Here is a 13,886-nt window from a genome sequence, read left to right as displayed (position 1 = left end):
CCTTATGAAATCTCTTAAATGTGTTTTCATGTCAATGAAACAGCATCAAAGATACATACAGCATAGAAAGGGGAACAACTATAAGCATCCTTCCAGCACTACCATTTACTTTGTAGTTTAGATGACTTTCATTAATCCCTTCGATCTTACTTGATGCTGCCCACAAGCCAATAATGTTTCAGAAAATGGGAGACATTTAATCCTTCAGAGACTTCAGTGGATGCTCGCACATTTACGTTTCCTATTATGATTTCGGAAGCCTTTTGGATAAGGCCTTTCAGGATTTTTGAGAGTAAAAAGTAGGAAGTTAAGGTTTTTCACTATCATGATAGCAAGAAAAGATCACTGTCATGTTAATTCCCAAGGATTAAGGTTTTTCATGTATTTATGGAATGTTCCCTGTCTGGGGAAATGATTTCAACTATCCAGAGGGAAGTTTTTCACAATTTTCCTTGTTGTATTTCAATTGCATGTTTCCCTGGACAAGAAATTTCTCTGTATGTTTTTAAAAAATATCATAACCATCATCTTAAGCATCAAAATGAAAAATAATTATAAAATATACCTGTGTCGTTTTACCACAACCTGTTTCCCCGCAAACAACAATCACATCATTGTCCTTTAGCAAATGTAGGAAATTATCCTTCAGCTTAGCTATGGGTAGAGCAGCCCTAGCTTCCAGCATTTTCTGCATTAAAAATATGAATTATGAATGAAATAGAGCTCTCAAACGATCAGAATTAAACTTGTGACTTGAAATTTTAAGAGGCATATAGGCCATTGATCAAAGTAAGTGTCAAGGGCCATATTTTGCAAATCTCATTGCAGATGCGCAATTACACATTGATATACTGGTGTATAGTTAGTAGAAAAGCTGTAGATAGACATTAGGGACTATAGGTTGCAAGGGTGTGAAAAATATACTAGCACAGTGACAATATTTGTCAGGCAAGCAGATACCATGTATTTCGGCAGCTTCATTTTACTCTCTAGTTCTTTTTGCAAATAAATGCTTGCTGCTTCTTCAGTAGAATCCATTCCTACATGCACACAATAAAATAAATAGATAAATAAAATAAACAAACAAGACACCAATAGAAAAAGTAATCGATAATGGAACTTCATTACATACCAAGGAAGATAGGAATGTTCAAGTACATTTAAGACCAATAAAATGAAGAGAGAAACAACTCATGATCATTTGATCGCATATGAAATAAAGAAAGCAAGAAGTTCAGAGCTTGGAACAATTTTTTAAGTCCCTTTATTGGGTCCTTTACTGGTATAGTACGGTATGGTATATCGTCATACCAGCACATGATACACTTTTGGATTCGGCAGGGTATCTGTACGATGTGTTGGTATGGAAGTGTACAGAGCCTCCATATCGTACTGGCATCAATAACAAATTTTACAACTTGACCCTCTGAAGAACATGCCCGCCAACTTATCAATATTACTGCATCATGACCATGGTCAATTAATTTGAACCACATACATGTATCACCCACAAACTGATCTTGTTATAGCTTGTCAATTTAACAAGAGAAGCGCAATGACATGAAATGATCTGTATATATTATACACATATATATGTATGCAGTGCATACATAGATAAATACATGCATACACATGCTACTCAAATTAAAGAAGAAACATCACATATAATCTTAATAAACTATAAGCAAAAGCAACACAAGGAACACATACTGGCTGCCACAGGGAACAAGCAATAGATATCAAGATAACAGGTATTGAATATTCATGTGAATATAAGAATATATAAAAGCAAGATCAAGAAATACACAAGAAGGCGTTTTTGAAGTCTTGATATCACCCACATATCCCTCCATGTCTAACACCTCATGGTCCTTATTAAATGTCAAAGGTGGGACACTGATACCATGACGAACAAGTGGGACAGTGAATATCAACCTAAAACTCTCATAGAATTTTCGATATGAACCATGATATGGCAGGAAGTTTTTTTCGTGCATAATGAATGCAAATCAAGGTATACTTGATGCAGCCACTAGTGCCGTGATCATCGTTTTTATTTTATTTCATGCCATCTTCTTTTGTTTTGTGAGTTTGTGTCTAATTCGGGCTTAAGATAATTAGTTTTAGTTGGTTCGGCTAACCTAAACCTATTATCCACCAAAATTACCTCCAAAACCAACGTGGTTGAAATTAATATCTTCTCTTTTTCTGCACCTTATGACTTTTTGGAGCATGTGCCTTGGAGAAAATGAAGGAGTAAGGGGCTGAAGTTAGTGCCTCCTCTTCTCTTTCATCTTGTGACCTTTTGGAGTCCATGCTTTGAAGAAAACGAAAAGACAAAAGAAACTAATACAAGTGCTGCCTTGGAAAATGAAGAGACAAGCTGATTTTTAATGCAGGTGCTGCCTTAAAAAAGGAAGAGACAAGCTGATTTTTAATGCAGTGCTGCCTTGAAAAATAAAGAGACAATAGAAATCAATATGAGACTGATTTTTGGCATTATAAATATCCAATCTTTGAAACCTAGGAGGACAGATTTTTGAAGAACAGAAATTTTCTATTGACCTCTTATCTTCTTCCTTTCTCTTATTGACCGTGTCCCTTCTTCCTCGCGGCGTGGTTGGCTTCTTGCTCTTTGTCAACACTTCTTCCAGACTGCTGCCCCTCTCTTCCTTCTTTTCCCTGTTGCTGAAATTCTACCCGTGGTGTGGCCACTATCCTCATCAACCATGGATCCCCCGCAGTCACACGATCGGTACACCGTTGTCCCTCTTGAATACTAACCTCTCCTTATCCCAGGTATCATTATTTTTCAGCCATCCCTCCACTATCATCAGCCCTTGTTGAATCAACCAAAAACTAAAAGTTTTATGCCCGATAGGATCAAACTTACTACTTTTGTTGGAACATTTATAAGCAGTTTAGTGGAGTTATATTATTGTTCCTTATATGGTGTGCTCCCCATCATCTTTGTGTCGCTCTTAGTTGGATTTTACTATCACTTTCTTACTGAAATTTTATTTGCTATATTGCTTATTATGATTGAAGTTCTCCAGAATTCTCAAAGCATAAAAAAATTAACTAGTTTCAAAAGGTTTTAATTGAAATTTTAGTTTTTGCAACCTCACGTTTGCATCAATACTTCAGTCATTTATGGATCCCATGAGACTTAATCCAACTCCTTGTTGGAGGTACAGCTATGAGCCTATGACCATAGTCAAAGGGAAGCTTGATGACAATATGATCATCACCTATAACAGTAAATATAAGCCACAAGGCCCACAACTATAACAAGGAATTGTAAATGAACTTGTGGAACACGTGTATCATAATTCATGGGACCACCAATACTTTTTGGGCATATCATGTCCCATGCTTACCACATGCACCTGGGAGTTATGAGGAATGCCAAACAAATGGGGAACCATAAAGCCAAAAGCAAATAGCTGGGACAATGCTTGATGGTTATGGCTAGTTACAACATACACCTGGAAAGGGAAGGTGCGATGAAAAGCCTTAAAGTTGGAGTAGGCATTAGATAACATGTTTAGAATTGCTTAACATGTCCTAAATCCCTACTTTCTGATATACTAGATGTTATTTACAACCCATTCATAAATTATTAATTCATTAACATATATAACCAACCATGAGTGTCTTAGGTACTATATTTTCACAATTCTAAAACTTCAAATCATGTTTACTAACTTAAGTAGGTAAATCTAGAATGGAATCAAATAAGAATAAATATCCTTAGCAATAAAAGAAATATTTGGACTCATGTAAACAAAATGAATTCCTAAAGGGGGAAAGGTGCAAAATCCATCTCTTTGAGAACTTGCGAATCATTCCGTTGCAAAAGATACATAAAGCAACTCATAAGTAAAGAAAATCCAGATGCAATCTGGCAGAGTTTGCACGTGGGAAAAGTTTTCATGAAAGAGATTTTAGGCCCTTTCTTTTTTTTGAGAGAAAGGAACCTCGTGCTTTTAGTGTCAAGTGCACCGAAAGCCACCACAATTTTATTTTTAGACAGAAAACAACTACGTATTCAAAAATCTATAATAATTGTTGGTAAAAAAACATTAATGATCTATGAAAGTTGATGACCTAGGGCTTACATCAGTGGTCATACACCTCTCCTTAGCTAACAGAAGTTCTAGTTCGAATCTTCAATGGTGCATCCCCAAGTAGTGTGGCCTAGGTGATCTCCCTCCCTTTCTCTCAACCCAAAAAATAAAGAAAGAAAGAAAGAAAAAGTTTTAAGAGATTGCCCCACCTACAAAGGATGCATTAAACAATGAGTGCTATTTTAACTAGGACATACATTGTAAAAGCCATACCTCCAAAGGAAGTAGTAAACGACTAGTGTTATTTTGAATAGGTTATAGGACATACATTGTAAACTTTCCAGTTCTAAAAGATGTTTAAGACTTTCTTCTTTGAGCAACTTGACAATGACTTTTCTTCAAACCAAAAAAAGAACTAAACTGTTGAAGCAGTAATTACATAAGTGCACGTTTATATTAGCTATGACAACCTCTCCATATTCCTTTTTGTTTAGAAAGCTTTCCATGACACATGTTTAAATAGCACAATACCACCTGATGTGATCTGACCCAGGGATGGAACTCACATCATCCATTAAAAAAGAAATAGATCTGATATTTATTTCAGAAACAAGGATGGAATCATCACTCAATGGTACAGCCCATTATCTGGCCAAATAGCCATCTATGAGTCCTGATTACCCTGGTTAAATTATTCTGATCAGTACCACTGCAACTCAGTTAAACCTGGATTTTTCTACTTGAGCGAGGGAAGTATAGTGCTGAAATCTTGGTTACCAAAATCAGAAGCAGAGTGGCGAAGCGGGTGCAGGAGCGGCCACCCATGCGGGTGCAAGGAAGTGGATAGTTTGGAAACACTTTTAGTAAGGAAATGCCTGCTAAACTAGTGCATGTTTGAGATTCCAAGAAGATTCTGAAGCAGATTGTCACCCTAGGTAGAAAATTCCAGCCAACAAGGATATAATATTAATCTGAGTGAAAAGGCCAAAATTACTCTAGGTCTTTTACCTAAAATAATTAAATAATTTTAGTTTTCATACAGCATTCCAAGAGCATTAGTAGAATAATATTAATATAGTATATAATATTATTAACATAACTACATAATAGATTTAATAATAAAATTAAATCACTACTGTGACATTAATTTTAATAATGCAAATCAAAGAAGTTGTATATTCTTACAAGCTAGTAACATAGACCATATTGAAGGAGCATCACTTTGTGACATTCGTTGATGACATCTGGATGGCTGAAACATGTTTCTGTAATCCCACTTTGTTTCATGTTTTTTGTCGGTGAGATGAGGTGATCATCATCATCAATTCATCATCATGCAGACTAATAAACATGCTATGAACTAGGAAGACATCCAAATACAACTCTGATAGATCAACCCCAACACTAAAAACCCATACAAATATCCTCTGCTAAGAATAAGTGCAAGGAACCCCAAGAGGTTTGATAACGAACATAAAACAAAAAAAAGGTTCCAGGAAAGTTCCAAAGAAGTGATGAAAAAAAAATAATAATAAATGAATTGGATAGAAAGAAACAAAAGACTCCTGGTACAAGAGGCCAACAAAAACAGCAAAGACTCTACATTTCGTAAAACATTCCATAATTAACATCAATAGTTTCTTCATCTTGATTTCTAAGAATAACTCCATGAAATAAAAAATGACTTCTCCCCAGTAACAGTTACCTGTATAAGCTAATGACATGAATTTACCTTTTCCAGAGGGATCATCACAAGCTCCTTCTAACTTTTGGGGTTCTATCATATTTTCACCATCAGAAAGAATATTGGAATCCATGGAAATCATTGGCTGCGATGTATCAACATTCAATAATGAATCAACGAAGCCTGCTCTACGAATATCCTCGCTATCTTCCAGTTTGGTTGAGAGTTCATCTGACCATTCATATGTTTGAAGTAGAAAAAATTAAGAGTGCCAAAATAAAAGCCCTCAACAGATCTGAAGAAAAAAAAATATATGGCATCCAATAAATAAATCTTACCTTTCTGCCATTTTGAAACAAATGAAGAGTATGGTTCTCTAAGCATTTGGGAAAGTGGAAGATCCGGAAAAAGTTGGCAAAGGGCAAAAGCTGCTACTTTATTCTGTGCATCCTGGAAAGTAAGTATGGCTGTTTATAAAAGGTTACTTAAAAATGGAGAGAAAGTTCTTTCAGCATACTTCATGGTAGTTAAAGAATATGGTCGATGTAGCAATTATGAACATGATAAGTAAACAAATGGGAGCTAAATTGCATCCTTGGTCAGGTATAGAGCATCATCAACATATATCCATTTTGTTTTCAGTAATACTTAAAGAAATATATAGGATAAGATTCTTTTGGAATGTGTCGCCCTTAGAAGGCATGATAGATAAACAATTGTCTCCATTAATGTATAAGCGAGAAGCGGCATTGCAAGAAAACCATTCTCCAGATGTAACTTACAGATTAAGCACTGATGGAATTTGGAAAATATCATTTGAATGAGAGACTGTACCTCAACAAAACCAAAGGCTTCATCCAGATTGGGTGGTTGGATGGTAATCAAACCTCCAGCCTTCCGGCTCTTACCTCGGCCGGTTGCTGTACGCAATACACTAACAGAATATAGGAACTTGTCGCCTTTTTCAGATAATTTACCGTATTTGGGTGGTTCCCAACCTAGTTTCTGGCACAACTTTTGCAGAATGGCCTTAGGGATTCTTCCTGGGTCTCCCTGTAATGAGGAAAACATTGCATAACATTAGCACATGCATACACCAAACCTTGGTTCAGATGGTACAAACCTTGCCAAGCAAGGGGTGGAGATTCGATTCAGAAGGACATTGGCCCTTGATTGTACCCCCACATACATATAATCCCAGTTCTGCAAGCAGTGGCTCAATCTGCCCAAGGGCCTGGTCCTGCCTAGGTAGGGATGGGGTGGGTTTAGGGTAACGGGTAGGGAATAGCCTTTTCCAGTAAGAGAGAGAGAGAGAGAGAGAGAGAGAGAGAAGGAGGGATAGAGCCAGTGCACAGGGTGGCAGGGAGAGGGGGGGCAGGCGGGTTTGCAGATTGTGTAGAGACCAGTTTGCAGATGTGATAATTACTTATCATTATCTGTCCCTGACTCCTTAGACATGCTAAAACCAGAATAACATCAAAAACAGTTACCTTCTTCCATATTTCATCAATATTCCCTAAACTATGCCCATATATAAATTGTGGCAATTTATCATTCTTCTGTTGTGTCATGAATTCTGTGGGTAATGCTGCACCAGAAGACAAATCTTCGGAAAATAGATTATCAAGTTCTAACTCCTGTTCCTCGTTGCTTTCACCATCCTCACTAACAGCTTTATCCCGATGACCACTGGCATGCTTAATTTCCTTCAAACTAAAGCTTTCACTTATATTTGTATTGACTATTTGTTTGCTTTCATCTGCAGCAAAATCTACTTGATCACCTGCACTATCTTGTGTTTTTGAATCATTGGATACCCAGGTTGTGGAATCACATGATATTTCCTCTGAAGATCTATAAGAAAACCCATCCTGCGGCCCTGACATCAAAATGTCATGGGATAGTCCTGCACAAGAAAAATTTTAATGAGGAACATTCAGAAGTGAAAACCAAGAAGCTTAAGATAAGAGACTACAAAGCAAAACCTAGTATAGATAATTCCTGCTTGAGTTTGCTGATAATCTTCCCAAACTGGTCCTGACTTTTCTTGTCTCCTTTCCGTTTAGCTTCTACAGCTCCCAACATTGCATGATGGTATTCTTTAGCAATGGAAGCAGCACGAGAGTTCGGATCATCCTCCTAGTACCATATGAATCAGTAACAACAAAAAGTAAAAAAATAAAAACGAAAACAAAATTATATGAACCCCCAAGAAACCTATGCTAGTTGTTTCAGAAATTCCATTCAAATTTGCAGCAGGCACACACAACATACATGCACTAAGTTGTTGAAGCCAAATACCAAACGATGAATTCATGGAGATGCCATCTATCTTAGTATTGAAGGTGGAAGCCATGGCACATCCCTTTACTAAAACATAAAATTTTCACCAGGTAAACACGAATGGTGGTAAAAGATGCTTTACCTTTAACATATCTAGCATGAAAAAAAAAAACTGTGAAAAATTATTAAATAATTATCTGATGTTTGAACTTTGAACTGATAATATATGAACATCTGTTATATGCAATGGTGTCAACAACTTAAAAGATAGAAATATTGCCATCAAAATGTAAGGTTATGTATGAAACTGTGCACAGAGCACTCGATGGGTGGAAATATCAGCCTGCATCAGTATCAACAATTAACCATCTGAATTCGATGGGTTAAACATACCACCTTGACAACTGTAAAGATTATGACTTATTTTCATCCTGACCAAGTTTTCAGCATTTATTTATATAATTTGACTGATCCTGTAATAGATCTAGCAATATTTGACAGGCTTCGCATAGAATATAACAAACCAAGGACCATGAAGCACCCCCCCCAAAAAAAAAAAAAAAGATTTCTATCACCACCCATATTAGGTGCTTTGTATAAATGATACAAAAAAATGTTAAACTAAAGTACATCTAGCTTTGATAAAATATATAAATACTAATTGAGGAATAAATTGAAAATTATAAGAAAACATATTGTGCAGACATTAGAAACATCATTTGTGGTGTGGAGTCATAGAGAAGCACAAAACTAAACTACAACAAAGTGTTGAAGGACATAATCAAAAATGGAGGGAACATTTAAAATTTTCAATTTTTTATGCAGTGCCAGATCTTGCAAATTATTTTCCTTTTCTACATCTATGAAATTGATTTTTAAAATATATATATATATATATAATACAACATGCTAATAAGGGAAAATACTGCCAAATGAAATCAATTTTAAAAAAAACATTGCATTAAGAAAAAAATATTATGCGGACATCAGAAACATCATTTGCGGTGTGAAGTCATATATCAGCAGAAAAATAAAAATATAGCAAAGTGTTGAAAGATATAATCAGAAATGGCAGGAAAAAATTAAATTTTTCAATTTTTTATGCAATGCCAGATCTTGCAAATTATTGTCCTTTTCTCACTTCTATGAAACTTATTTAAACAAAAAAAAAAAGAAAGAAAAAAAATAATACAATATGCTAATGAAGGAAGATACTGCCAAATGAAATCAATTTACATGCATAATATGCTGATAAGGGATAATACTGCCAGCCATGCTGCAAATAACTCAAGTTGAAATTGAGTATGGGCCACTCTGGATTAGAACTTAAATATCTGACAAGTCCAAGACAACTGATAGAATAAATTTGTCTGGGACATTCTCAGTGTCAAAAGGAGCCTAGGTGTCAAACATAGAAGACGATGGCTTTTCAAAAAGATGAAGCAATGTTTTGGAAAAACAATGATATGATCCAACAATGAAAAACAGGTGAAGTGCCATGTTTAACTTGATATAATCAAACTATGGTAATGAATGTGAAACTAATGGATTTCAGAAAAGATTAAGAAATGAAGCAAAAAGAAAAAATCGCAAAGAATTTGTGCTTGATTTATTGCTGCATTAAGTGACACCAGTACAAGCCACAATCACCTATATGGAGGTTTATGATCCTCCATAGTCATTTTATTTTCTTTTTTCTACTCTAATACTCCATAGTTCGCCGTTTCGGTAATAGACCCTATACTGATAAAATCCTTTTATAGTATTGGTACAGTAGTGTCAGTGCAAGACAATACAGTGTACTGGTCCGGTATGCCCCGTACCGAGCGATATGGGGCAGTACAGCAAACCATTCTCCATACTCTAATAAAAGAGAAGAGTTTTAGGCCTTGCACAATAGATGGGCAAAGTATAACAAATAAAGCAAGGTTAGCATATATGGTATGTATTGCTGTAAGCAAAGGGAGCAAAATTTGGGTCTGGATAGATGATCCCAAGACATGGAGCAACAAGATTTGTGAATTGCTATAGATATAGAAACAAGAAGAGAAGGTTTTCACCACTCCAGATTTTTCTTCGCATTTTAAATAAATATACTACTGTCATTTACTAAACATTACTAACCCAAAACCTTATGAATTGCTTGGTGGGCTTTATAATGTCTTTGCTAAAGCTTGAGCTAAGTGAGACTATTATTATGCTCATGGTTTTCGGAACCGTCCCGAACCACCCGGTTCGGGGCGTTCCAAACCGAACCGACGGCCAAACGGCCTGGTTCGACCATGAAAACCGGCAAAGAAAAAAAATAAAAAATTAGTGAACCGTCCGATTCAGACCCGAACCCGATGATATTGGGATCGAACCGGGCGGTTCGGCCCTGTTTCGAACCGAACCGACCGATTCAGCTGTTTTAAGAGGGGGAAAGGCCTGAGAGGAAGCCGAAAGGCTTCCTCTCTGTTATTTTGACGTAGCAGAGGCATCTTTCGTCCTTTTTCCATTTCGAGAATGGTTGGAAAACGTGCGATCAAGCTTGATTAGAGGTACGTATTCGATCCTAGCTCCCGTTCTTCCACTTTTTTTCTCTTTTTTTTTTTTTTAATTCATGGAAGTACCTCAAACTTTGTAGATCCTAGCTCCCGTATTGATTTAAGTATTTTTTCAGTGATACAAACATTAGTTTAAATATAAACATCAGAATTATGGAAGTACCTCAGACTCTGTAGTTCGGATATCGCTAGTTATAGTTCGAATATTGCTAGTTAAAAAGTGATCAAAGAATTGCAAGATCATAGATATATTTCATGAAATTGAAAGAGAAAAAGGGCTGCCAACTTATCAGGACTGTCAATCTAAACATCTTGCCTCTCCTTTGAATTATTTGTTACTTCGTAAAAATGTGGCATTGTTTTTGGATACTTATTCTTCCTAAAAACACAATTTGAGATCAAAGAATAGTTTTATTAATCAAAATTTCTCAAAAAATAAAAAAAAATTATTAAATACTCCTTAAAAAAACAAAACAAAAAAAAAATTGACGCGCCGGTTTGACCGGCACGCCTGTCATACCGTATGTCGGTATGGTACCGAACCGGTACCATACCATACCGGCCAGCGACCGGTTCAGAAAATCTTAATTATGCTAAATCCAAAACACATAATAGAACATGCAATAATTCTATCTTATAGACATCATGCAAGGCCAATGATGTTGTCACTCATAAAAGATATATGTATTATTCAGAAACCCCCTTACAACAACATATTGAAGTGATCCATATACCTGTTTCTGCTGTTCCTCATCTTCCTGTTGTTCCTTGTCTTCCTGTTGTTCCATGTATTGTCGTATCCAGTCCTTATGTGATGATTTTCCCAGATCTAGAGACTCCTCACTACGTTGTGCTTTAATTACAATAGAAACTCCAGGCATGCCTTTTTTTGTTTCATCTGGTAGACGTTGCTGAGGAACCCAATCATCCCGAGCTGTAGATATGATTTTAACTGATCGTTCTGCCCCTGTATGAGAAATCACTAGATGCACATCAAAATGTTGCAGAAAAAACTAAGATAAATGGAAACAGATGCAGTCCATGTTGATTCCTTCACAGTGCAGTAGTTTATTTAAAAAAAAAAAAAAGAACACGAAAAGAATAGAATAAGAACTAAAGATGGTACTCATTCACATCAGCCAAAAGTAAATAAAAAGAAAGAAATATACTAGTCACAGCATAGCATAAAGAATGAATACCTTCGTGAGTAGATGAAGAAACCCCACTTGAAAACTTCAGAGGAAGCTCATTTCCAGGAATATTAAAGCATAACCAGTCTAGAGCAGTCTCAAACGTTGCACCCTCCTATGATTTACAGAAACAATTGTTTTACATATATATTAAATTCCAAGTACATTGCTCGGCATTTTACTCTTTAAAGAAAATTGATCACTCTAAAGAGTTTCAAGAAATCTCAGCCGCTAAGTTTTTCAGGAAAATTGAGTCCAGGTTAAAATCCTTAATCAGGAAGCTTCTCATCATTGAAACAATCTGGGAAAATGCACAAAAAATACAATGGAACAACCGGCAAAGGAGACAAAAATGAAATCAATTAAGCCCGAATCTTACTTGGACCCAGAATTCAGATAAAATCCCTATTCATGAACCAGAAGATTGTGATCATGTAAACAGAACCGTACCATGCATGGCAATCGCATTACAATTTCAAAATACAGTTGATCAAATCAAAACATGTCAAGAAACTTCGATCGTGTTGAGTTTCAAAAACCCAAAACTCGCGAGAATCAAAAGAACGTGCCTAGCTAAATCTTTCCTCTTTAACATAAATTTAATCGCGTTAACAGTTAAAAGAAATCCAGAGAAAAATAAACAGTGTTTCTTGAAACCATATGGACAAGAACCAAAAGTAAGTTCTCGTACTCTTTGCGTTTTATCTAATCGCATTAGAAGCTAGAAATAATCAAATGGATCAATTTGTATTTCTTGCACCCAAGGTTGAGAAAGGGAAGCTCGTGATATGAGGAGGAAAAAAAAAATGTACATAAGAAAAGACAACCTTGAGAGCAGAGAGAGCCTGTTCGATTTGATCGGAAGAGAAGCCTTCGAGCGAGAGCTTGTCGTAGATGCTTCGGAGCCTCTTCGCCTTCTGAGCTCTCGAAGCGGTGTCAGCAGGGGCGGGGGCCGCCGCCGGCGGCGGTGCCGGCCTCTCGGTATTCAGGAGCAGGCGGCGGAGGCGGCGCTCGTTATCCGCCGATATCTGGAGCTTCGGAGCGGGTTTCGCGTCCGATTTGGCTTTCGCCTTTTGCTGCTGCCTCCTCTTGGGAGGCATGTCGCTATGGTCTCTGTCGGAAGCGCGAGCAAAGAATGGCACCGGGTTTTATCGGATGTCTCCCAAGAGAGGGGAACGCAGGACGTAACTTGAAATTGTGTTATTGCCGTGATCTATATAACGTTGATGCTCTTCTAGGGTTCTTAATGGGGATGGTAATTTACTGCATCACATCAGCTACCTACCCAATTTTAATAGGACGGATTTGATCCGATCTACATCTGATCCAAAGCAAGTATAGATAATAATAAAATCAACCATGAACTGATTTTGATATATATAACTCCTCATAAATCTCAAAAAAAAAAAAAAAAAACTTATACCAAAAAAATTATGTCTTTATCTGGTTCAATCCATCTAATCCACCTCATCTAGCTCTTTCAATGCTGTTCCAAGATAGACATGGAGAAAGTATCAATGATAGCCTATTCCACTCATATCCAATTTGTTACTATCCTGACACTTAATTGGTATTGTAGGTATGCAATATATGTGACTTTGAAAGTAGTGAATAACATTTAAAAATGTGTATGTGGCGAACCTTCCGCATCAAGAGCCTAAAATAACTGAGTTTTCATTATAATAAAACATTAGTATAGAATAATATAAAGAATTGTTGCTGCCAATCTCCTATTCGTCTGTCGCGGGGAACGAGCACTTGCAAAATGAAGTCCATGCTGATCGGAGTTATCTCTGATGGGGATCCTCTGATGCTTAAGTCAGAGAAGGAGACTGGACAACAATAGAATGAGAATGGTGACAGATCTCAACGTCAAAAATGGCTTACCAAAACTGTTGCCTTACCCCCTTTTTATAGAGTAGATGGTCGTAACCGTCGGATATAGTCTCACATTTAGCGACGTAGAATCACAGGACGGTAATCTCATAATGGGTTATTAGTTTTCATGGATTACACCGCGATATCAGTGGAGTAACCGTCCGTGACGGTTATGATATATTTGAATGAGTCGGCCGACTATACGTCGGGAGTCGGTTGTCGGTTAGTAACTCTG

The 13,886-nt window shown here is 36.7% G+C and overlaps 1 protein-coding gene across 2 annotated transcripts in view; it reads right to left on the bottom strand.

Moving 5' to 3' along the window:
• LOC105051879 (DExH-box ATP-dependent RNA helicase DExH7, chloroplastic) overlaps positions 1-13,007 on the bottom strand; it is a 60,764-nt gene extending 47,757 nt beyond the window's left edge. The window contains exons 1-10 of one of the 2 annotated variants that reach the window (XM_019852894.2): positions 12,601-13,007; positions 11,783-11,888; positions 11,318-11,550; positions 7,740-7,893; positions 7,245-7,660; positions 6,589-6,807; positions 6,093-6,204; positions 5,803-5,985; positions 961-1,040; positions 566-688 (exon numbers count right to left, since the gene is read on the bottom strand). In XM_019852894.2, coding sequence (XP_019708453.1) covers positions 566-688; positions 961-1,040; positions 5,803-5,985; positions 6,093-6,204; positions 6,589-6,807; positions 7,245-7,660; positions 7,740-7,893; positions 11,318-11,550; positions 11,783-11,888; positions 12,601-12,873 — 1,899 coding nt within the window. In that variant the 5' untranslated portion in view covers positions 12,874-13,007. The remainder of the gene's footprint in view (positions 1-565; positions 689-960; positions 1,041-5,802; positions 5,986-6,092; positions 6,205-6,588; positions 6,808-7,244; positions 7,661-7,739; positions 7,894-11,317; positions 11,551-11,782; positions 11,889-12,600) is intronic. The other variant, XM_019852890.2, reaches the window with a different exon arrangement.
• Between the last annotated feature and the right edge of the window lie 879 nt (positions 13,008-13,886).

This window comes from Elaeis guineensis, chromosome 9, assembly GCF_000442705.2.
Source record: "Elaeis guineensis isolate ETL-2024a chromosome 9, EG11, whole genome shotgun sequence".
NCBI classification, from domain to species: Eukaryota; Viridiplantae; Streptophyta; class Magnoliopsida; order Arecales; family Arecaceae; genus Elaeis; species Elaeis guineensis.
The sequence above is the reverse complement of the archived record's forward strand: the minus strand, read 5'-3'. Positions and strand labels throughout refer to the sequence as shown.